Source organism: Salmo trutta, chromosome 26 (genome assembly GCF_901001165.1).
Source record: "Salmo trutta chromosome 26, fSalTru1.1, whole genome shotgun sequence".
Taxonomy (NCBI): domain Eukaryota; kingdom Metazoa; phylum Chordata; class Actinopteri; order Salmoniformes; family Salmonidae; genus Salmo; species Salmo trutta.
Window position 1 is genome coordinate 7,665,940 of NC_042982.1, and position 25,378 is coordinate 7,691,317.

The window sequence follows — 25,378 nt, forward strand, 5'->3', positions numbered from 1 at the left end:
CGTGTATTACACATTCATCCTCTGTCCCTCTCCTCCTCTTTCCCTCCGCCTTCCCCCCTCCCTTCTTCTCCAGGCTCCAGCGGAAAAGCTGACCTTCCTCCCTCTATTTGTCTCACTTTAAGAGAGCCAGAGGGAGAGAAAAATGGAAGTGTAGAGCGAGAGAGAGAAAATCTATCTGCAGCTTGAGTAGCAGTTTTTCCCCCCCTCTCTGCCCAGCAAGATTAAGTCTTTGGATGTTTCGTCAATGCTGCCCGATGGTAGTAGCTACACGCAGCACGCTGGTGCATTGGCCATAACCCAGCCTTACAGCCTCCACACTTCACCTGCTATCATTAATCACCCCTTCTCACCAGTAGTAATTCCACGGTGCAGTTTTAGAGCTAATATGCCAGGGCTTAGTAAAACAAAAATAGATAATTTGCTGACATAAAATGCACACTGTAATATTTATGTACTCATTTTTATTTCAAAATACAATATTGATTACAGCTCATTCTTGAGACACAGTGCAGTGCAAGCATTTCTGGTGTTCGGTGCGAGAGGGCCTGGTTAGAGCCATGCGTCACAGAGGAACACTGCAGTAAAAACATGCATGATCACACAGAGACAGACAGGCAAACGCGAAACTCCGGGACCTCCACTATCCCAGCTAGCTACCCAGCATTCAGGACTCCAGCAGAGATGTCAGAGTGAATGACAGGAGAAATGGAGGTCATGTTGATTTCATTAGGCTACACATTATTCTATTTTTTTTTTCGGAACATGTGCTTTGTCCCCTACCCATTGGTAGCACTGTGTGTCTGTGTTCGTGTATAAAATACAGTACAATCTAAATTATAATTGTTTTGGTTAATTCTTGAGGTGCCATCATAACTTTGGAAATTAAGTCTGATTGTGACCTAGATATATATTCTCTGGTTGTGACAACAAGCTTCCCAGACTTCTAACCATGCATCTAGCTGATGTCTCAGACTCCATACAAACTGATTAACACCACAGTCACAATTGCACAGAAGTTTAATTAATTCATATAGTAATTAGTAATTAAGTCATTCTAGAAAGGGAGCGTGTACACCCTACAAGTGGAGATTGACCTTCCACTGTTTAATTAATGATCTTTCAGATGTGAGCTCCCCAAACTCAGGCTAACTTCCCAAAGACCAGGTAATGATAGCTACCACAATGTCAACAGCTAGGACAACCACAAAGTCACATCATAAAGTACAAATTACATAACTATGTGGTACAAAATTCAACAATGTCAAAATACAATACTCAATCAAACGAAATCTAAACTAGGACGGATTTGAGGAGACAAATAATAAGAAACAAAGTATAAAAGAAACAAGCTTTGGCAGTGAATAACATAAAGGCAGCCTATGAATGCAGTGCCCATTGCAGAGACAGGGAGAGACTGTCTCCAGATGAGGTAGGGCACTCCTGGGCACAGAATCAGCGTGGCCCCTGGCTTTAGGCCTTAAAACCACATCAGACAACACCAGAGGCATCCAGTCATATTCTGCCAACCTACAGTCACACTCCCATAGGCTATCTGCTCCCCCAACACTGTCTGTTGGAAAATACAAAGCCAAGACATTTAAACACAAGGAGCAAATGAAGGTAACATTTTACACATTTTGACTAAAATAAATAAATGTTACTATTTTACGGTTGTGATATTGTTTAGCAAATCCACAGTTTATCTGTGCTTTTGGATACTATGTGTGATCCTTCACAGACTTACATACATTATAGTACTTGTGTGATAATGTAACGTAAGCCCTACATCTGTTGAAGGTAGTTTGAAATTCAGTGGGTGGAAAGTGGAATGATTGGTCGTATATTCATTTCAAAAGTAGTTGTTACGTCAACTTGGACATCTCACGTTGTCTCCCAAATACATTCACAACCAGTGCAATACTAATAGAGCTAAATATGTAACATCCAAAGAACATCCAAGATCAATTACCTCAGAGGAGAGAGGTCTCATACATTCAAACATTGATAGTTTAAGACAGTGAGGACCACACGTAAATAGCGACAACAATCAAAGCACACCTCTAGAGTACAGCTTGGTATTTGGTCAAAACGTATAAATATATGTATCTGATATAAATTTTTCTCTATTGTACTTTTTTTTCTGTTTTCCCTGAAAGTGCTCAGCTTTTATGTATGTGTAGGCCTCAGCGTTTGGACTTCTGATGTGCAAAACAGCTACACGGCTGTATGTGGTGTTTGAAGCCTATGTGTTGGATCACGTATAGCCAGTGTGTCTGTGTGCTCATTTGAGTGTCAACGACCAACTAGGGCCGGACATTCAGGTGTTGTGTAAGGGTTACTGCATGTGGACAAAAGGGGGACATCATTTGGGGATTGGGCTTTTTGTACAATGTCAGTTAGTATATAATGTCAGACCATTAATGATCTATCCATTGTAGACAGAATTGTGCCTGTCTTAATGTATGCAAAAAATGTCATGCTTATGTATGATATTGTACTAGCTTTATTCATAGCAATACAAATGTGTGTTGTTTCGATGTATGAGCAAGCAACACAGGCTAAAATATCATATTGGAGGTGAAGCAAGGGTTCAGAAGAGTTGACTACTGATAAAATCATGCCTGGCTTCTCCATGAAGGGAGACTCTGAGTTTGAAGGAAAGACACTCGGACACTCTAAGGACACTCAAACACATTCTCAAATACACACACACACACACACACACACACACACACACACACACACACACACACACACACACACACACACACACACACACACACACACACACACACACACACACACACACACACACACACAAACACACACATATTCACACACGTGTATACACCCACACTGATCGTAGTTACATCTGAAGGTCATTCACAACCTTATACCCTGTACATAAAAACTAACACACACAGACAAAAATACACCCACACCATTCTCACACAGAAAGGTATAATTTGGACACACACACACACTAGCTGTCAGAAAAAAAAGGGAACTTTTTTGCCCCAGCCATTATGCATCGCTAAGTAATGTGACAGAGCAAAAGAATTAGAGCGAGAGAGAGTGAGCGAGAGAGAGCGAGAGAGAATTTTATGATTTGGAAGTAAATAATTTGTTATCCAATGGAGTGGCAAGTTAGAAGACAACAATTTAAGAGAGCGATAGAGAGAGAGAGAGCAGGATCTTTCCCAGTAATCATGGATGTCAAACCATCCATTTACTCTACAGATGTAGGATCTTAATTTGAGCCAGTTTGCTACAGCAGGAAAATAGTCCTGCAGCAACAGGAAATGTGAATTAGAATGAATTGATATTTTTCTAAGAGTTGATGCATTTTTCATAAGGGAAAACTTCAGAAGCCTTTTTAAACCTCCAATACAGTATACATTTTAAACATCCTGCATTGTAGGAAAGTTATGCTGCTACAGGGTGATCAAATTAAGGTCTTACATCTCTATCTTTAGCTAGACTACAAGCGAGAAAAAGGGGAAAGAGGAATGTCGTTTGAAGACTGCTGTCTACTAGTCTCCTCCACCTTTTGTGGCTCCCCGTCAAAGAAGAGAGGAGATAAGACTGACTGAAGATAGAGGCAGGGGTGGCGTTGGTGGCGTGGCTGGTGGCTGGGGCTTCCCATAACTGCAATCTTGTTTGGATGGACAAGAGGAGGGAGGGAGGCGGCGTGGGGTGAGGCAGATGCTGGACGAGGATTCAAGCGAGGGTCACTATACATCTTCAGGCAGGAATGCTTTCCTGAAGGTCATGGTTCATCGGAAACAGAGAGGCAGGGAAAGAAGAGAGCAGAGATATATATGAGCTCAGCGATACAGTACATACAGTACATTAAATCCACCTAACAAGGAAACAACACCCCTAATACCAACACACTAAAGAGATGTCTCACAGAATGAAAGTCACATAAGAGTAGAAGACAAGATAGTTGAAACATCTAGGTCAGTGCTTCCTAAAGTAGGCACTGGTTGTCTTGCCAACCTGACTTGTTTTTAAGCTGATTTCCATGCTATTGTTGTTGTACAGTATTTACATCCCACTGTCGGACCAGGGGGAAATGTTGGGACATATACTAACTTGTACAATCCCATTACATCAAACACAGACTGCAACACACACACCCATCACCATATCACATTGGCTAGGACCACAATGCAAACACATCAATAGCTACTGTGCAGAAACAGGAATGGGTTGGATCTCTCGCAGAGTTAGTGTGGAAAATGTGTTAGCTACTAGTAACTCAAAACCTAGTTAAAACGCACAAAAACATTGACCTGAGACATGGCTGTAGTCTGCTATAGCTTCCCCCCCAAAATCTATGACAAACACATTTGGATAGTCCCTTTGTAGATGCTCTACATACTATCTACAGACATTTCAACTAACTATCTACTAACGCTAACCCTATCTCTAACCCTAACCGTAGCTCTTATCGTAACCCTAAACTTAACTGCTTATCCCAATCGTAGATCTAACCTTAACCCTTACCCGTATTCTAAACCTAAACCTAAACCTAACCCTAACCGTAATCTTAGCAAGCGGTTTCTTATCAACAGACAGTTTGTTGATAGTATGACCATGAAAATCCGGACTATCCAAATAAAGCGGGACCCAAATTCATCTTGGAACCTAGCCATGTGTCAGGTCAAACAAACACGAGTGCAAACTAACGGACAAACTCTAACTTGAGATGCACTGAGCACACGTAAATGTTCCTTCTCCGTGAATCATGTTAGACAACAGGTTTGTGCAGACACGTTCTGTGTTTGTATCTGAAGTTAGGCTTGAGCCCTACAGGTATTCAGAATCAGAAATGATCAGATCTAAGGCCTGGAAGAGAGATAATCAGGTAGAAAAGAGGTTGAAGGTACTGTAGAAGGGAGAGCAGACCAGACGGGGGAAAGGCAGGACAGGATTGACCATTCTATTGGATGAGATCAGGACTGAGGTTGAGAGTGAGAATGTGTCTCAACAGTCCTTTCCATGTCTCCTGTCCTTCATGACCACTGGCACATGAGATCACGTTGATTTAATCTATCGTCCTTTCACGTCAGTGGTCATACAGGAAATGAGCCAAGGATAGACTATTATTTTCAGATTGATATTTAAATATGAGGCTCTGTCCTGACAAACAGAATTTGAAGTTCCCATCACCATGGTAATGAGAGAGAGGGATGAACAGCAAAGTTTGGGAAAAAGGAAAAAGGCCATAAGTGGCCACTTCTTCTTGGCTAACTGGGGTCACATGACCAGCACAAAACACCAATCACAGATTGTTACCAGCGTGAGGGAGGAGGTTGGGCTCCAGCGAACCTTGGGCCTCCAGGACCATGCAGGCCGGTTATAGCTGCCTGGCTCATGGCAATACAAACACACACACACACACACATACACACACACGCACATGCACACGCACACACATACCCGCAGGAACACACATTCAACATACACACAAATAAAAAAAGAAGAATAAAAGAAGGGAAGAGGGGATACTTGTCAGGGTGGTTTTAAAAGAAATGTATGAATCCACTTATACATTACACCGGACATATTCCTGGAATGTGTTTCCGTAACATCTATATTTTGTGAAGTTTCTGGGGTTATTCCAGAATGTTGTGGCTTGTTAGGTATAAAAGTATGGACCACCCTGTCAGTGCACAATACTATGCACAGCTGAAAGAGAAAGAGAATTGGAGTGGATTTTAAGACTCTCCGGTTTTGCCTCAAGAGCATTGCCTCAAGTAGATGACAGAAAATGAGAGAGAGAGAGCGAGAGAGAGAAAAGGACAAGCAGCAAAGAGAAAACAAAGAGAAGGAGAATAGCCTAAATCAGGGGACACATTATTATAATTTCACAACATTGAGAAAGAGTCAGAGTAAAACAATATACAGATGTAGGATCTTAACATGATCACCCTGTTGCAGGATAACTTTCCTGCAATGCAGGACATGTTACACTTATTTGAGGTTTAAAAATGTTTCTGAAGTTTGCAATTTCTACTTAGAAATTTCAGAATTGATTTTTCCTTACAAATGTGTAAAATCCCAGAAAAATGTCCCTTAATTATAATACACATAATAATTCATATTTCCTGTTGCTGCAGGATTACTTCCCAACTGTAGCAAACCAGCTCAAATTAAGATCCAACATCTGTAGAGGTATCGAAGAAGAGATAAACGTTTAGAGGAGGATGGGTAAGTTAAAACAAAGAGGGGATCTCACTTGGTTCCCTCCTCGGGGCCCCCCTCTGCATCCAGCTTGCCCTCTTCCTCCATCTTCTGCTCGTCAGAGATGAGCTCCTGTTTCTTGTGACGCCGTATACACTTCACCACCACCATGGACAGGATGAGCAGAGCCAGCGCACCGCCGACTGACGCCCCGATTGCCACCGCTATGGTCGAGTCCCGCGGGGGAGGCACTGTGGAGGGGGAGAGGAGGAGGGAAGAGGAGGTGAGATAGTTCTGTAGATAGAGTGTATAGTTGGCAAAGGGCTGATTAAACCACAGTGTGAGGAAACAAAAAAAAGACAGCAATGGCCTTTTATGTGTGTGTGTGTCATCATGCATACATGTGTGTGAGACCAGCATTTGTCAGAGGCAATGATTCTGAGGTGAGCTGGGTTGGCATGCCCATCAATATTTGTATTACATTTTTTTATTTAACCTTTATTTAACTAGGCAAGTCAGTTAAGAACAAATTTTTATTTACAATGATGGCCTACCCCCCCGGCCAAACCCTCCCCTAACCCCGACGACGCTGGGCCAACTGTGCGCCGCCCTATGGGACTCCAGATCACAGCCGGTTGTGATACAGCCTGGGAATGAACCAGGTACTGCAGTGATGCCTCTAGCACTGCAATGCAGTGCCTTAGACCACTGCGCCACTCAGGAAGTAAATAAGTAAAAAGCTGTATAGTGTTGAGTCATCACGTCCTGGGCTGAAGGAAGGTTGAGACCAAGGGAGAACAGAAACACAACCAGATGAGGAACTGAAGGATGGATGGATGGGTGAGTGAATGGATTGATGAATGGATGAATGGCAAGGCCAGGGTACAATTTTTAATGACATGCTAGCACACAAGGCCAGGATACCATTTTTAATGACATGCTAGCACATAAGGCCAGGGTACAATTTTTAATGACATGCTAGCACACAAGGCCAGGGATGGGCTGGAAAGGGTGGATGGATGGACCAGTTGACCACAGATTAGTGCTGAGCGATTAGTGCTTTTTGAGGTCGGTTCGGTTTAGGTTTTATTATAAAGAAATGATCACGGTTTTTGGTTTCAACTTTTTTTGAAACATTAAATACACAATGCTTTATGTGGGTTGAACGCTGTAACAGAATAAAACGGTTAATAAAAGTCCTATGATGGTAGTGACTGCCCATTACGGCTTTTCACTTATTAACCATCATTTATTCACATTACTTTACTTTAATAAAATATGTGTTTGATTTGGTGACTTTATTATTATATTCCAAGTTAACACCTCATCTCTATAGAGCTGCTGCCTATGCGGTCTGACGACATCACAATGTTAGTAGATCTTCAAAGTACATAAGGCATACTTTTATGACTGCTGAATACCAACTATCAATCACTGAGATCAACTATGTTCAGGCTCGCGAAGAGACTGCTAAGTAACTTGCCCCCTGTCCCTTTTATTGCTCCCTGCCTTTCCCCCTGCCCTTACATTCTGTGACGACAAACATGTTGATGATTCCGTGGCCCTGGATGCGGTCAGGGGGGTTACGGACATAGCAGTTATAGACGCCCTCGTCCGACAGCTGGACATCAGAGAGGGTGATGGACAAGTCGTTCTTTTCCAGGTTACCCACAAACTGCACCCGGTCACTGAACCGGTCTGTCCGCAGGGGCATCATCCCCTTCTTATAGGTCATGAACTGGAGGAGAGAGGAGGAAAAGGGGGATTAGCAGAAAGATAGACAGAAACATTTTTGTTTTTATTGAACCCAGGACTCCCTGGAAAACAGTGGCAATTGTTACTGAGTACAGATGTAGGACCTTAATTTGATCACTCTTTTGTTGCTGAGATTTTCCTGCACTACAGGAAATGCAGATGAGCTTTGTGTCAAAAGTTTGGACACACCTACTCATTCCAGGGTTTTTCTTTATTGTGACTATTTTCTACTTTGTAGAATAACAGTGAAGACATCAAAACTATGAAATAACACATATGGAATCATGTAGTAACCACAAAAGTGTTAAACAAATAGATTTTAGATTCTTCAAAGTTGCCACCCTTTGCCTTGATGACAGCTTTACACACGCTTGGCATTCTCTCAACCAGCTTCAACTGGAATGCTTTTCCAACAGTCTTGAAGGAGTTCACACATATGTTGAGCACTTGTTAGCTGCTTTTCCTTCACTCTATGGTCCAACTCATCCCAAACCATCTCAATTGGGTTGAGGTCGGGTGATTGTGGGGGCCAGGTCATCTATTTTCAGCTCGCGAAGAGACTGCTAAGTAACTTGCCCCCTGTCCCTTTTATTACTCCCTGCCTTTCCCCCTGCCCTTACATTCTGTGACGACAAACATGTTGATGATTCCGTGGCCCTGGATGCGGTCAGGGGGGTTACGGACATAGCAGTTATAGACGCCCTCGTCCGACAGCTGGACATCAGAGAGGGTGATGGACAAGTCGTTCTTTTCCAGGTTACCCACAAACTGCACCCGACGCGTTTCGTGACAAAAAAATTCTAAATATTCCATTACAGTACTTCGAAGCATGTCAACCGCTGTTTAAAATCAATTTTAAAAACGTACCCGATTTAATCTGGTTATTACTACTGCCCAGAAACTAGAATATGCATATAATTATTGGCCTTGGATAGAAAACACCCTAAAGTTTCTAAAACTGCTTGAATGGTGTCTGTGAGTATAACAGAACTCATATGGCAGGCAAAAACCTGAGAAGATTCTGTACAGGAAGTGCCCTCTCTGACCATTCCTTGGGCTTCTTGACTCTTTTTATTGAAAACTTAGGATCTTTGCTGTAACGTGACACTTCCTACGGCTCCCATAGGCTCTCAGAAACCGGGAAAAAGCTGAATGATGTAATTCCAGCCCCTGGCTGAAAAACAGTAGCGCCTTTGGTAAGTGGTCTATCAGAGGACAATGAGACTGAGGCGTGTGCACGAGGCGACCCCATGTTTTTATTTTCTCTCTCTTTGAACTAAAACACAGATTCCGGAATTTTCGGAATATTATCGCTTTTCTACGAGAAAAATTGCATAAAAATTTATTTTAAACAGCGGTTGACATGCTTCGAAGTACGGTAATGGAATATTTAGAATTTTTTTGTCACGAAACGCATCGGGCGCGTCACCCTTCTTTACCCTTTCGGATAGTGTCTTGAACGCACAAACAAAACAGAGGATATTTGAACATAACTATGGATTATTTTGAACCAAACCAACATTTGTTATTGAAGTAGAAGTCCTGGGAGTGCATTCTGATGAAGAACAGCAAAGGTAATAACATTTTTCTTATAGTAAATCTGACTTTGGTGAGGGCTAAACTTGGTGGGTGTCTAAATAGCTAGCCCTGTGATGCCGGGCTATCTACTCAGAATATTGCAAAATGTGCTTTCACCGAAAAGCTATTTTAAAATCGGACATAGCGAGTGCATGAAGGAGTTCTGTATCTATAATTCTTAAAATAATTGTTATGTTTTTTGTGAACGTTTATCGTGAGTAATTTAGTAAATTCACCGGAAGTTTGCGGGGGGTATGCTAGTTCTGAATGTCACATGCTAATGTAAAAAGCAGTTTTTTGATATAAATATGAACTTGATTGAACAAAACATGCATGTATTGTATAACATAATGTCCTAGGATTGTCATCTGATGAAGATCATCAAAGGTTAGTGCTGCATTTAGCTGTGGTTTTGGTTTTTGTGACATTATATGCTAGCTTGAAAAATGGGTGTCTGATTATTTCTGGCTGGGTACTCTGCTGACATAATCTAATGTTTTGCTTTCGTTGTAAAGCCTTTTTGAAATCGGACAGTGTGGTTAGATTAATGAGAGTCTTGTCTTTAAAATGGTGTAAAATAGTCATATGTTTGAGAAATTGAAGTAATAGCATTTCTAAGGTATTTGAATAACGCGCCACAGGATTCCACTGGCTGTTACGTAGGTGGGACGATTTCGTCCCACCTACCCTAGAGAGGTTAACAGTATTGCACTTTTCATGTAAACTACTTTTGTCCAGCTCATAGTCTAACCACTGATCAAGCATCATTATGGACTAAACGTTCAAATCCTGTTTGCGGTAGGATTATTTTGCTATGACAATACTGGTCAAATTGAGATCCTACATCTGTAGACTTTCCTGGCTAAATAAATGAAATGAAACACATCGAAATAGTTGGAGAAAGCATGGCATTAAAGAAACAGAAAGAGAGAGGAGAGAGAGTTGACACGGGAAAGGTAAGGAGGATGGAGTATGCAAAAGAAAAAAAAAGATTCATCTTACTGTATATCATGGCAGAGTCAGGGGTATGGTGTCCATTTTAGCCTTACACCTTACCCCTCCTTGAGTCAGTCCTCACCTTACTTGAGTCAATCTGAGGCTGAGGGTGTCCTAAAATGGACACTGTGCATCGGCCTGACATTGACACAAGACAAGGGCAGACACACGGTCTGGTCTCTCACCATCTCCTCAGTCTCGTTGGTGTTTTCCTGGTAGGTCCAGTTCATGGCAAACTTGTTGACGTCCATCTTGTAGCAGGAGGTGAAGATGCACTGGATCCTCACCATGGTGCCGTTCAGGACGTTGATCTGGTTATGGACCAGGACATCCATACTGGACGCAGGGCAGGCTGGGGGAGGGAGGAATGGAGGGGATTGGTCAAGAAACACATAGATGTGCTACACATGGAAGTGCGGGTACTGTTGTTTACTGTTCTACAGGAAGGAGTGAGTTCATTCACAAGAAAGATAATTCTGATTACACACATATGTACGGAGATCATCACTTAAACAAACTGCTATCTATTTCAAAGGCAAATTTTTCCTGAGTCTGTGAATTCCTCTGTAAAGCAACCACCATCAGCAGAAGGTGACCGTACTATTGGATACTGCTTTAGCAGTAGTGTTATGGACGCTAACTATCCGCACAACCTGGGAGGCATTGCGCAGCACAGAACCGTACTGTAGTAACATCTCGGAGTGACTCACTCCTGCACCGGTTACTCTTAACGCAGCTCTAGACACACCCTGTACAGCACTCCCTCTGCAGTGCCCTGAACCATACTGAAGGAGCTGCATGCGAACGAATGCTTTAGACAGCACTTTGAACAGCCAGAGCGGTTGAAGCGGTGGTTCAGCTGTAGGCACAGAGGAATTCAGCCCGGTAATTCTGCCCCGTAATCATTCCACTCATATTTGTTTTGGTAATCGTTGTTTGCAGATTGCCGTTTACTGCGGCGATGGCTTATCCATGAGTACTGGCTAAAGCGGCAGAAAAAGGACTGACTGAATCTCCTGAATGTGTAACTCATTGAGGCATTGAGGCAGAACTGTGCTGTATACCTGTGCGTGCGTATAGTGTTGTGTCTGCGAACTCCGTATGATGACAATACACAGTATCATCTGTTTGTGTGTGTATGCGTGTGCGTTTGTGTTTGTGTGTGTTGTGTGTGTGCAGGGCCGGCACCAGAACAAATCAGTTGGACGGGCCGTTGATATCCATAGGTGGGCATGTGTTTTCACTGGACCTCCTATTTGTGTACACGCTTGTGTTGGAAAGATTTTTCAAATACTGAGGAACACTACTGACTCAACACTGTACAACACTGTACGTCAGCAACTGTAGCGACTGAAATGACTGCGACACTTAACAAAGAGCTGCAGTTGGTTTCGGACAAGGAAGAAGTTAGTCCTAAATGTTTCCAAAACACACACATATATTGTATTTGGACAAATATTGTATTTCGGACAAATAATTCACTAAACCCTAAACCTCAACTAAATCTTGTAATGAATAATGTGGAAATTGAGCAAGTTGAGGTTGACTAAACTATTTATTTATTCATTTCACCTTTATTTAACCAGGTAGGCAAGTTGAGAACAAGTTCTCATTTACAATTGCGACATGGCCAAGATAAAGCAAAGCAGTTCGACACATACAACAACACAGAGTTACACATGGAGTAAAACAAACATACAGTCAATAATACAGTAGAAAAATAAGTCTGTATACAATGTGAGCAAATGAGGTGAGATAAGGGAGGTAAAGGCAAAAAAGGCCATGCTGGCAAAGTAAATACAATATAGCAAGTAAAACACTGGAATGGTAGATTTGTAGTGGAAGAAAGTGCAAAGTAGAAATAGAAATAATGGGGTGCAAAGGAGCAAAATAAATAAATAAATACAGTAGGGGAAGTGGTAGTTGTATGGGCTAAATTATAGATGGGCTATGTACAGGTGCAGTGATCTGTGAGCTGCTCTGACAGCTGGTGCTTGAAGCAAGTGAGGGAGATAAGTGTTTCCAGTTTCAGAGATTTTTGTAGTTCGTTCCAGTCATTGGCAGCAGAGAACTGGAAGGAGAGACGGCCAAAGGAGGAATTGGCTTTGGGGGTGACCAGAGAGATATACCTGCTGGAGCGCGTGCTACAGATGGGTGCTGCTATGGTGACCAGTGAGCGGAGATAAGGGGGGACTTTACCTAGCAGGGTTTGTAGATGACCTGGAGCCAGTGGGTTTGGCAACGAGTATGAAGCGAGGGCCAGCCAACGAGAGCGTATAGGTCGCAGTGGTGGGTAGTATATGGGGCTTTGGTGACAATCAGAGGCAGCTGTCTATCATTGTCTCTGATTGGGAATCATACTTAGGCAGCCTGTTTTCCACCTGAGTTTTGTGGGAGGTTATTTTCTGTTTAGTATTCTGTTACCTTACAGAACTGTTGGCTTTTCGTTTTGTTACTTTGTTCGAGTGTTTTTTTGATCAATAAAAATCATGAACACTTTCCACGCTGCGCTTTGGTCCACTCATTCCGACGAGAGCCGTTACAGAACCTCCCACCAAAAACAGACCAAGCAGCGTGGCCAGGAGAGTTGGACATGAGAGGAAATCCTGGATGGCAAAGGATCCTGGATGTGGGAGGAGATCCAGGCCGGATGGGATCGCCTCCCATGGGAACAAGTGGAAGCAGTGAGGGAGGAACAGCGACGAGATCGGGAGTCACGGCAACAACGGAAGCCCGAGAGGCAGCTCCCCCCAAAAATTGGGGGGGGGTGGGGGGCACACGGGGAGATTGGCGGAGTCAGGGTTGAGATCTGAGCCAACACCCCGTGCTTACCGTGGGGAGCGTGTGACCAGTCTGGCACCGTGTTATGCGCACCGTATCTCCGGTGCGCTCATTGCCTGCGCCCCGCATTTGCCGGGCTAAAGTGAGCATTCAGCCAGGACGGTGTTGTGCCAGCTCAGCGCTCCTGGTCCCCAGTAGGCCTTCTCGGTCCAGGATATCCTGTGCCAGCTCTATGCACTGTGTCGCCAGTGTGCCTTCACAGCCCAGTTCGTCCTGTGCCAGCGCCCCGCACTTGCCGGGCTAAAGTGAGCATCCAGCCAGGACGGGTTGTGCCAGCCCTACGCTCCAGACCTTCAGTGTGCCTCCACAGCCCAGTATATCCTGCGGCAGCTCTACGCATTGTGTCGCCAGTGCGCCTTCACAGCCCAGTTCGTCCTGTGCCAGCGCCCCGCACTTGCCGGGCTAAAGTAAGCATCCAGCCAGAACGGATTGTGCCAGCCCTACGCTCCAGACCTCCAGTGTGCCTCCACGGCCCAGTATATCCTGTGCCAGCTCCGCACACCCGGTCTCCAGTGCGTCTACCCAGTCCGGTGAGACCTGTTCCGGCTCCACGTACGAAGCCTCCAGTGATGATCCATGGTCCGAAGTCTCCAGTGATGATCCATGGCAAGAAGCCTCCAGTGATGATCCATGGCCGAAGCCTCCAGTGATGATCCATGGCCCGGAGCCTGTAGTGATGATCCATGGCACGAAGCCTCCAGTGATGATCCATGGCCCGGAGCCATCCAGTGATAATCCATGGCACGAAGCCTCCAGTGATGATCCATGGCCCGGAGCCTGTAGTGAAGATCCATGGCACGAAGCCTCCAGTGATAATCCATGGCAGGAAGCCTCCAGTGATGATCCATGTCACGAAGCCTCCAGTGATGATCCATGGCGCGGAGCCTGTAGTGATGATCCATGGCACGGAGTCTCCAGCAACGGTCTGCAGTCCAGCGTCTCCAGCGACGGGCTGCAGTCCAGAGTCTCCAGCGATGGTCTGCAGTCCAGAGTCTCCAGCGACGGTCTGCAGTCCAGAGTCTCCAGCAGGGGTTCCCAGTCCAGAGCCTCCGGCGATGATCCACGGTCCGGTTCCACGAAAGTGGGGGGAGCCTCAAGCGAAGGGGGATCGGTGTCCCGCACCAGAGCCTCCACCAAGTGGAGATGCCCACCCGGACCCTCCCCTATAGGTTCAGGTTTGCGGCCGGAGTCCGCACCTTTGGGGGGGGGGGGTACTGTCACGCCCTGACCTTAGAGATGTTATTTATTCTCTATGTTTGGTTAGGTCATGGTGTGACTTGGGTGGGAATATCTATATTTTCTATTTCTTTGTTTGTGAGCCGAGTGTGGTTCCCAATCAGAGGCAGCTGTCTATCGTTGTCTCTGATTGGGAATCATACTTAGGCAGCCTGTTTTCCACCTGAGTTTTGTGGGAGGTTATTTTCTGTTTAGTATTCTGTTACTTGACAGAACTGTTGGCTTTTCGTTTTGTTACTTTGTTCGAGTGTTTTTTTGATCAATAAAAATCATGAACACTTTCCACGCTGCGCTTTGGTCCACTCATTCCGACGAGAGCCGTTACAGCCATAGCCTATTTTCCGCGCCAGTGAGCTTGAGACAGACAGCAGTTTTTATGAAGTTTGGTGAGTTAAGACAATCAGAATGCAGCAGGCCTGGAAAATTACTGTAATTAATACATGCATTAATAGAAATGATTGTAATCAAATGACGGGGGATTAACAATACATTTGTTGGCCTACTGGTGACATACAGTCGTGGCCAAAAGTTTTGAGAATGACACAAATATTAATTTTCACAAAGTTTGCTGCTTCAGTGTCTTTAGATATTTTTTAACAGATGTTACTATGGAATACTGAAGTATAATTACAAGCATTTCATAAGTGTCAAAGGCTTTTATTGACAATTACATGAAGTTGATGCAAAGAGTCAATATTTGCAGTGTTGACCCTTCTTTTCCAAGACGTCTGCAATCTGCCCTGGCATGCTGTCAATTAACTTCTGGGACACATCCTGACTGATGGCAGCCCATGCTTGCATAATCAATGCTTGGAGTTTGTCAGAATTTGTGGGTTTTTGTTTGTCCACTCGCCTCTAAAGGATTGACCACAAGTTCTCAATGGGATTGTGGTCTGGGGAGTTTCCTGGCCATGGACCCAAAATATTGATGTTTTGTTCCCCGAGCCACTTAGTTATGGCAAGGTGCTCCATCATGCTGGAAAAAGGCATTGTTCGTCACCAAACTGTTCCTGGATGGTTGGGAGAAGTTGCTCTCGGAGGATGTGTTGGTACCATTCTTTATTCATGGCTGTGTTCTTAGGCAAAATTGTGAGATAGCCCACTCCCTTGGCTGAGAAGCAACCCCACACAGGACTGATGGTAGCGCTCACCTTGTCTTCTCCGGAAAAGTTTTTTTCCGGATGCCCCAAACAATCGGAAAGGGGATTCATCAGAGAAAATGACTTTACCCCAGTCCTCAGCAGTCCAATCCCTGTGCCTTTTGCAGAATATCAGTCTGTCCCTGATGTTTTTCCTGGAGAGAAGTGGCTTCTTTGCTGCCCTTCTTGACACCAGGCCATCCTCCAAAAGTCTTCGCCTCACTGTGCGTGCAGATGCACTCACACCTGCCTGCTGCCATTCCTGAGCAAGCTCTGTACTGGTGGTGCCCCGATCCCGCAGCTGAATCAATTTCAGGAGATGGTCCTGGCCCTTGCTGGACATTCTTGGGCACCCTGAAGCCTTCTTCACAACAATTGAACCGCTCTCCTTGAAGTTCTTGATGATCCGATAAATGGTTGATTTAAGTGCAATCTTACTGGCAGCAATATCCTTGACTGTGAAGCACTTTTTGTGCAAAGCAATGATGACGGCACGTGTTTCCTTGCAGGTAACCATGGTTGACAGAGGAAGAACAATGATTCCAAGCACCACCCTCCTTTTGAAGCTTCCAGTCTGTTATTCGAACTCAATCAGCATGACAGAGTAATCTCCAGCCTTGTCCTCGTCAACTGACATGATGTCAGCTGGTCCTTTTGTGACAGGGCTGAAATGCAGTGGACATGTTTTTTGGGGATTCAGTTCATTTGCATGGAAAAGAGGGACTTCGCCATTAATTGCAATTCATCTGATCACTCTTCATAACATTCTGGAGTATATGCAAATTGCCATCATACAAACTGAGGCAGCAGACTTTGTGAAATTTTTTATTTGTGTCATTCTCAAAACATTTGGCCACGACTGTACAGTTTGTCATGGGAAGTTGATAAAAAAGAAACAATCAAAGGGCAAACAATTCACACAATGTATCAATGAATGCGCAAGACAACTGAGCACTTTCTGGAGAGTTGCGTGCATGCATTCTGGAGAGAGACATCTCCAGAATGTTGCAACTTTTTAAATTATTCTCAAGACACATTATCTTCACGTATTTTAGATGCTTTTCACTGACTGCCACAACTCAATCAGCTAGACCTATTGACACACCCACTACCCAAATAGTCATAGGCCTACACACTTGTCATTTAGCATTTTTGTCATTTAGCAGACACTCTTATCCAGAGCAACTTACAGTAGTGAATGCATACATTTCATTTCATGCATTTTATTTTTTGGAACTGGCCCCTCTGTGGGAATTGAACCCACAACCCTGGCATTGCACACACCATGCTCTACCAACTGAGCCACAGGGAACAGTAAAGCAATCCACAGTTATTTTTATTAAAGAAGCTAATGATCCTCTGTGGCTAAGTCATGCTCTCTGGTGAAGTACTTTGAATGCTTTTATTTAGACAGGAGTAAATATGTAATTTTGGCAAAACATACATTTTATTTTAAGGGAAGCCATTATCCTAACAGTGCACTGTGCACCCGCCAAACATTCCTTTACAATTCTCAAGAGGCTGAAACCAGAGATTAGTATATAATGACAAGATGCTCATGTCTCCGCCCTAACCATGGGAGTCGTTGTCCCAAAGGCGGGAAGGCAGGCGACAAGCTTAGGTCTGCATATTATGCGCACAGAAACACATTTGGCTTACTCTGGACAGATTTTGGCGAGAGTGAGCCCGCTTGCTTCACCTCTTCCTCACTGCTGAAACTCCACCGGATAAAGCATCCGAATGAGCGAAACAGCGCCCCTCTGTCTCACTATATGTAGCCCATGTATCTGATGCTGTCTGGACCAAAAGAGTATGGCATGTCATACTATTTCTTTCCAGACAGCATCAGATACATGGTCTACACATACTGAGACAGAATGGCAGTGTTTTGTTCGCTCGGATGCTTTATCTGAAATTTATGCTTTTTTCTGTCAGCGCACGTCTCGGTCAAATAAATGACCAATATTTCAATGTTTTATTTGGACGGGCAAGGAGGATGGGTCACGCCCCCTAAGACCCGCCCATAACGACGGCCCTGTGTGTGTGTTCTGTGAGTGCCTCAGTGGGATGTGTGTGTGTATTGGTCTGAGTGTGGCTGTTAGTGAGTACAAGCACGTGCATGATGGCCGGGGTGGGACGGGTGTGTTTGCTCGGCTCTGCACCAGTCTGCCGAGTTTTGTGTTACTGGACAAGTTCCCCCTGCTGCTGCAATCACTCTTCATCGTACCGGGTCTCTGCAGCAGCTAGACCCTCTAATCACACCCTCCTATCTCGCTCTCTATTTCTCTCCCTCTCTTTCTCTATCGTTCTCTCTCTCGTTCTCTCTCTCTCTGTTTGTGTGCTGTAGTGGTGCAGTTAGAGTCCTTCGGATCACTCACTTCCTCCCTCTCCTCTCTCCCTCTCTCCCCTCCCTCCCTCTCTCTGAATCAGGTGTCATCTGGAAGTACTGCAGTACAGCACCTGCTTAGAGCGGAGGGAGGGAGGTAGGGAGGGACAAATAGGCTGACATCCCACAATATACATACAAGCATGACGCATCCCCCTCACACACACATATGTGCTCACATATAGACCTATAGCTACACATTGGCAAACATATGCACACCCTGTACGTCACACACACACGCACACACGCACACACACACACACACACACACACACACACACACACACACACACACACACGCACGCACGCACACAACACGTGTACTTGCAGAGTCAGCACTCAGCCATATGCACTATTCTTTACTGATGCTATGTCAATGTCTTCCCAGCCCATGCCTATTCCCATTTATCTATATCCATATGTAGGATCTTAATTTGAGCTAGTTGGCTACAGCAGAAAAATAATCCTGCAGCAACAGAAAAATCAAGACCAACATTTTAAAGTGGAAATGACAAACTTTAGAAGCCTTTTTAAACCTTGAATACATTTCAAGTTTGTATTTCCTGACGTGCAGGAAATTCTCAGCAACAAAAGAGTGATCAAATTAAGATCCTACATCTGTACTGTATCTAGTGCATCTGTAGGGTGAGTATATTCCCACACTGAGGAGGGGGTTACTTTACAGTATGTCTATCACATCCTTTAATAAACATACACAATCAGCTAATCCCATTCACACTTAATCAGCTGAAATGTCTTAATGACAATCAATGTCTACATCTCCAATGTAATGGGAAGCAATTGCAAGCTACTGTGGCTCACTGCCAATACTAAGAGACTAACTAACCTAACCTGAGTAGCATCTGGTTCTGCAGGGGGAGTCCAATGAAAGTCCCCTCTATCTTTTGTGCAAGAGGCTTTGGTTTGGATTGTTACATCACGTCAGTAGCGACCACATGCATGATGAGTCAACGTTTATCATACAAGAACATTGCCTTGAGCTACTTTTTACCCACTTCTACAATGCTGAAGGTACTGTAACCTCTGGTAATATGCAAAAAAGAGTCAAACTCTATCTTGAACAAGTGTACATGTACGCTATCTGTACATGTTACTGGGAGTTAAGAATATGTCTGACGCTAACATCATTGCCTATAAACACATTTACTGAACAATAGTAGTACAATATGTGTAGCATTTTGAGAGAGATTCTCTCATCCTGTAAGGCAAGGATGTAAAGGGTTTTAAACACCCATATGAGCCAATGCTTTTGCTGCACCACTCGATCCGCTATTACAAGGCAGGAAATACTGCAGTGTACCGCCCTCTCCCTCCCTCCGTCCTTCTTCACTCTCCCTTACTCTCCTCTCCCTCCCTCCCTCAGCACACCCCATATCTCCCTCCTCCTCTCTCTGTCTTTCAGCTCCTTTTTTTTCTGAGGCTCAAGGTCATTGTAAAAAAGAAGGTAAAGACTAGGGTTGTGGCGGTCACAACATTTTGTCAGCCGGTTATGGTCAAGTAAATAACTGTCGGTCTTAATGTACTTTTTAGTTAATTAACATAAACACAATGAGCATTTATTTTTTTATTTAACCTTTATTTAACTAGGCAAGTCAGTTAAGAACAAATTGTTATTTACAATGACAGCATACCCCTGCCAAACCTGGACAGCGCTGGGCCAATTGTGAGCCGCCCTATGGGACTCCCAATCACAACCGGATGTGACACAGCCTGGACTTCCTGGCTTCCACACAGCCTGAAAGTCAATGATGCAGACCTTTGGAACATCTACATTTAAAAAATTCAAAAGAATCCATGTAATATAGCTTACACCTTCACAATGATATGAAGAAATGTATTTCAGAAGAACAGAATAGCATACTCGAGTTGCCCTTATGTTAGATCCTGATCTGGCTATGCCAAAATGGCTGTGGAGTACACCAGTTACAGTGAGGGAAAAAAGTATTTGATCCCCTGCTGATTTTGAACATTTGCCCACTGACAAAGAAATGATCAGTCTCTAATTTTAATGGTAGGTTTATATGAACAGTGAGACAGAATAACAATAAAAAAATCCTGAAAAACGCATGTCAAAAATGTTATAAAATGATTTGCATTTTAATGAGGGGAATAAGTATTTGACCCCTCTGCAAAACATGACTTAGTACTTGGTGGCAAAACCCTTGTTGGCAATCACAGAGGTTAGACGTTTCTTGTAGTTGACCACCAGGTTTGCACACATCTCAGGAGGGATTTTGTCCCCCTCCTCTTTGCAGATCTTCATTAAATTAAGTCATTAAGGTTTCGAGGGTGACGTTTGGCAACTCGAACCTTCAGCTCCCTTCACAGATTTTCTATGGGATTAAGGTCTGGAGACTGGCTAGGCCACTCCAGGACCTTAATGTGCTTCTTCTTGAGCCACTCCTTTGTTGCCTTGGCCGTGTGTTTTGGGTCATTGTCATGCTGGAATACCCATCCACGACCCATTTTCAATGTCCTGGCTGAGGGAAGGAGGTTCTCACCCAAGATTTGACGGTACATGGCCCCGTCCATCGTCCCTTTGATGCGGTGAAGTTGTCCTGTCCCCTTAGCAGAAAAACACCACCAAAGCATAATGTTTCCACCTCCATGTTTGACGGTGGGGATGGTGTTCTTGGGGTCATAGGCAGCATTCTTCCTCCTCCAAACACGGCGAGTTGAGTTGATGCCAAAGAGCTCCATTTTGGTCTCATCTGACCAGAACACTTTCACCCAGTTGTCCTCTGAATCATTCAGATGTTCATTGGCAAACTTCAGATGGGCATGTATATGTGCTTTCTTGAGCAGGGGGACCTTGCGGGCGCTGCAGGATTTCAGTCCTTCACGGCGTAGTGTGTTACCAATTGTTTTCTTGGTGACTATGGTCCCAGCTGCCTTGAGATCATTGACAAGATCCTCCCGTGTGGTTCTGGGCTGATTCCTCACCGTTCTCATGATCATTGCAACTCCACGAGGTGAGATCTTGCATGGAGCCCCAGGCCGAGGGAGATTGACAGTTCTTGGGTGTTTCTTCCATTTGCGAATAATTGCACCAACTGTTGTCACCTTCTCACCAAGCTGCATGGCGATGGTCTTGTAGAAGATTTCAGCCTTGTGTAGGTCTACAATCTTGTCCCTGACATCCTTGAGAGCTCTTTGGTCTTGGCCATGGTGGAGAGTTTGGAATCTGATTGATTGATTTCTTCTGTGGACAGGTGTCTTTTATACAGGTAACAAACTGAGATTAGGAGCACTCCCTTTAAGAGTGTTCTCCTAATCTCAGTTTGTTACCTGTATAAAAGACACCTGGGAGCCAGAAATCTTTCTGATTGAGAGGGGGTCAAATACTTATTTCCCTCATTAAAATGCAAATCAATTTATAACATTTTTGACATGCATTTTTCTGGATTTTTGTTGTTGTTATTCTGTCTCTCACTGTTCAAATAAACCTACCATTAATATTATAGACTGATCATTTCTTTGTCAGTGGGCAAATGTACAAAATAAGCAGGGGATCAAATACTTTTTTCCCCCGGTGTACTACATAATGTATATGTGAAATTTGTTTTGATTTAGAATGGACCATTATCATGCACCTGTCTCGAAACAGGGCCAGGGGAAAAAATACATGTCATTTATTCCCTTAAATAGCAAAAAGAGGATGCTTTTTACGTGGTTCATTTTCATGCCAGGTAGGCTATACTCCTGTTGCAAAGATAAGCAATGTGCTTAATACTAGGAAAGTTGAGAAATAAATATAGTAGCCCTAGCCTATACAAAACTGATGGGATCCTCCTCTTTTTAATAGAGGTCATCACTCTGTTTTCTCACGCAATTGCATAGCCTATAGAAATGTTGCACAACATGAGCTCATGGGTCTCATGAAGTGTTTGTTTCGATTTTCAAATACATTTGCATTGATGTCAGAGTCATTAGAGTGCTGAGTACCAGGCAGTTAGCAAGTTTGGTTGGCTACTAACGCACACAATTGCATTCTCCATCCAATGCCATTCTCTAAATAAGGCACTCTCTCATCTCATATGCAAAGTATAAACACATTATGCACGCATAAGCACACACACACTCACACACTGCACCAGGATTTGTTCTCTACAGTTAACATCACATATTGCCAATACTAAGTCCACGCTCTTAGAAAAAAGGGTTCCACAAGGGTTCTCTGGCTGTCCCCATAGGTGAACCTTTTTTGGGTCCAGGTAGAACCTTTTTTATATCAAGGTAGAACCCTTTTGGGTTAGTTGTAAAAATCCTCATTGCAAAGGGTTGTACATATCAAAACAAAAAATCAAATCAAATCAAACTTTATTTGTCACATGCGCCGAATACAACAAGGGTAGACCTTAACGTGAAATTCTTACTTACAAGCCCTTAACCAACAGTGCAGTTCAAGAAGAGTTAAGAAAATATTTACCAAATAAACTCAAGTTTAAAAAAATTATTAAATCATTATAAAAAGTAAAACAATAACATAACAATAATGAGGCTACAGGGGTTGCCGGTACCGAGTCAGTATGCGGGGCTACAGGTTAGTTGAGGTAATTTGTAGGTGGGGTGAAGTGACTGTGCATAGATAATAAACAGCGAGTAGCAGCAGTGTAAAAAACAAATGGGGGGGGGTCAAAGTAATAGTACGGTGGTCATTGGATTAATGGTTCAGCAGTCTTATGGCTTGGGGGTAGAAGCTCTTAAGAAGCCTTTTGGTCCTAGACGTGGCTCTCCGGTACCGCTTGCTGTGCGGTAGCAGAGAAAACAGTCTATGACTTGCGTGACTGGAGTCTCTGGCAATTTTATGGGTTTTCCTCTGACACCGCCTATTATATTTGTCCAGGACGGCTTTAAGCTTGGCCCCAGTGATGTACTGGGCTGTACACACTACCCTCTGTAGCGCTTTACAGTCAGATGCCAAGCAGTTGCCATACCAGGCGGTGATGCAGCCAGTCAGGATGCTCTCAATGGTGCAGCTGTAGAATTTTTTGAGGATCTGGAGACCAATGCCAAATCTTTTCAATCTCCTAAGGGGGAAAAGTTTTTGTCGTGCCCTCTTGACAACTGTCTAGGTGTGTTTGGACCATGATAGTTCGTTGGTGATGTGGACACCAAGGAACTTGAAACTCTCGACCCGCTCCACAACAGCCCTGATGATGTTAATAGGGGCCTGTTTGGCCATCCTTTTCCTGTAGACCACTATCAGCTCCTTTGTCTTGCTCATATTGAGGGAGAGGCTGTTGTCCTGGCACTACACTGCCAGTTCTCTGACCTCCTCCCTATAAGCTCTCTCATCGTTGTCGGTGATCAGGCCTACCACTGTTGTGTCATCAGCAAACTTAATGATGGTGCTGGAGTCATGCTTGTCCATGCAGTCGTGGGTGAACAGGGAGCACAGGAGGGGACTAAGTACACACCCCTGAGGGGCCCAAGTGTTGAGGATCAGCGTGGCAGACATGTTGTTGCCTACCCTTACCACCTGGGGGTGGCCCGTCAGGAAGTCCAGGATCCAGTTGCAGAGGGAGGTGTCTAGTCCCAGGGTCCTTAGCTTAGTGATAAGCTTTGTGGGCAGTATGGTGTTGAACGCTAAGCTGTAGTCAATGAACAGCATTCTCACATAGGTGTTCCTTTTGTCCAGGTGGAAAAGGGCAGTGTGGAGTGCGATTGAGATTGCGTTATCTGTGGATCAGTCCGGGAGAGGTTGAAAATGTCAGTGAAGACACTTGCCAGTTGGTCTGCACATGCTTTGAGTACATGTCCCGGTAATCCATCTGGCGGCTTTGTGAATGTTGACCTGTTTAAAGGTCTTGCTCACATCGGCTACCGAGAGCGTTGTCACACAGTCATCCAAAACAGCTGGTGCTCTCGTGCATGCTTCATTGTTGCTTGCCTCGAAGCGAGCATAAAAGACATTTAGATCATCTGGTAGGCTCGCGTCACTGGGCAGCTTGCGTCTGGGTTTCCCTTTGTAGTCCGTAATAGTTTTCAAGCCCTCCACGTCCGACGAGCGTCAGAGCCGGTGTAGTAGAATTCAATCTTAATCCTGTATTGACGCTTTGCTCGTTTGATGGTTCATCTGAGCGCATAGCGGGATTTCTTATAAGCATCCGGATTAGTGTCCCACTCCTTGAAAGCAGCAGCTCTAGCCATTAGCTCGATGAGGATGTTGCCTGTAATCTATGGCTTCTGGTTGGGATATGTACGTACGGTCACTGTGGGGACGACGTCGTCAATGCACTTATTGATGAAGCCGATGACTGAGGTGGTATACTCCTTAATGCCATTGGATTAATCCCGGAACATCTTCCAGTCTGTGCTAGCAAAACAGTCCTGTATCGCAGCATCCGCGTCGTCTGACCACTTCCGTATTGAGCGAGTCACTGGTTCTTCCTGCTTTAGTGTTTGCTTGTAAGCAGGAATCAGGAGAATAGAATTATGGTCAGATTTGCCAAATGGAGGGCAAGACAGATTTGTATGCATCTCTCTATGTGGAGTAAAGGTGGTGTAGAGTTGTTTTCCCCTCTGGTTGCACATGTGACATGCTGGTAAAAATGTGGTAAAACTGATTTAAGTTTACCAGCATTAAAGCCACTAGGAGCACCGATTGTGGATGAGCATTTTGTTGTTTGCTTATGGCCCGATAGAGTTGGTTGAGTGCGGTCTTAGTGCCAGCATCAGTCTGTGGTGGTAAATAGACGGCTACAAATAATATAGATGACATCTCTCTTGGTAAATGTGTGGTCTACAGCTTATCATAAGGTACTCAACCTAAGGCGAGCAATACCTTTAGACTTCTTTAATATTAGACATTGCGAACCAGCTGTTTTTGACAAAAAGACACACACCCTGACCCCTCATCTTACCAGACGTAGCATCTCTGTTCTGCCAGTGCATGGAAAATCCCGCCAGCTATATATTATCTGTGTCGTCGTTCAGCCACGACTCGGTGAAACATAAGATATTACAGTTCTTAATGTCCAGTTGGTATGGAGTAGAATATCCCGTTGTTAGGGGATACATGGAACCAAAAGGGTTCTCCTATGGGGACAGCCGAATAACCCTTTTAGGTTCTAGATAGCACAAATTTTTCTAAGAGTGTAGATACAATACTGTACTACAGTACTACACCTATCATTTCAGACTCAGCTATGAAACTAGCCAAAACAATAATAGCATGGAAGAGACTGCAAGCTTTTATTGAGTTTCTACCATACCTCCTTTACTAATCTGT

General features: G+C 44.1%; 1 protein-coding gene across 1 annotated transcript; it reads right to left on the bottom strand.

Moving 5' to 3' along the window:
• Positions 1–443: 443 nt before the first annotated feature.
• On the bottom strand, positions 444–25,021 carry scn2b (sodium channel, voltage-gated, type II, beta). Its single transcript, XM_029714585.1, has 5 exons — positions 25,011–25,021; positions 10,707–10,873; positions 7,720–7,930; positions 6,248–6,443; positions 444–3,762 (listed from the first exon to the last, which is right to left on the bottom strand). Exons 2-5 carry the CDS (start codon positions 10,854–10,856, stop codon positions 3,735–3,737), a joined length of 585 nt encoding a protein of 194 aa, XP_029570445.1. The 5' UTR covers positions 10,857–10,873; positions 25,011–25,021; the 3' UTR covers positions 444–3,734.
• Positions 25,022–25,378: the final 357 nt, after the last annotated feature.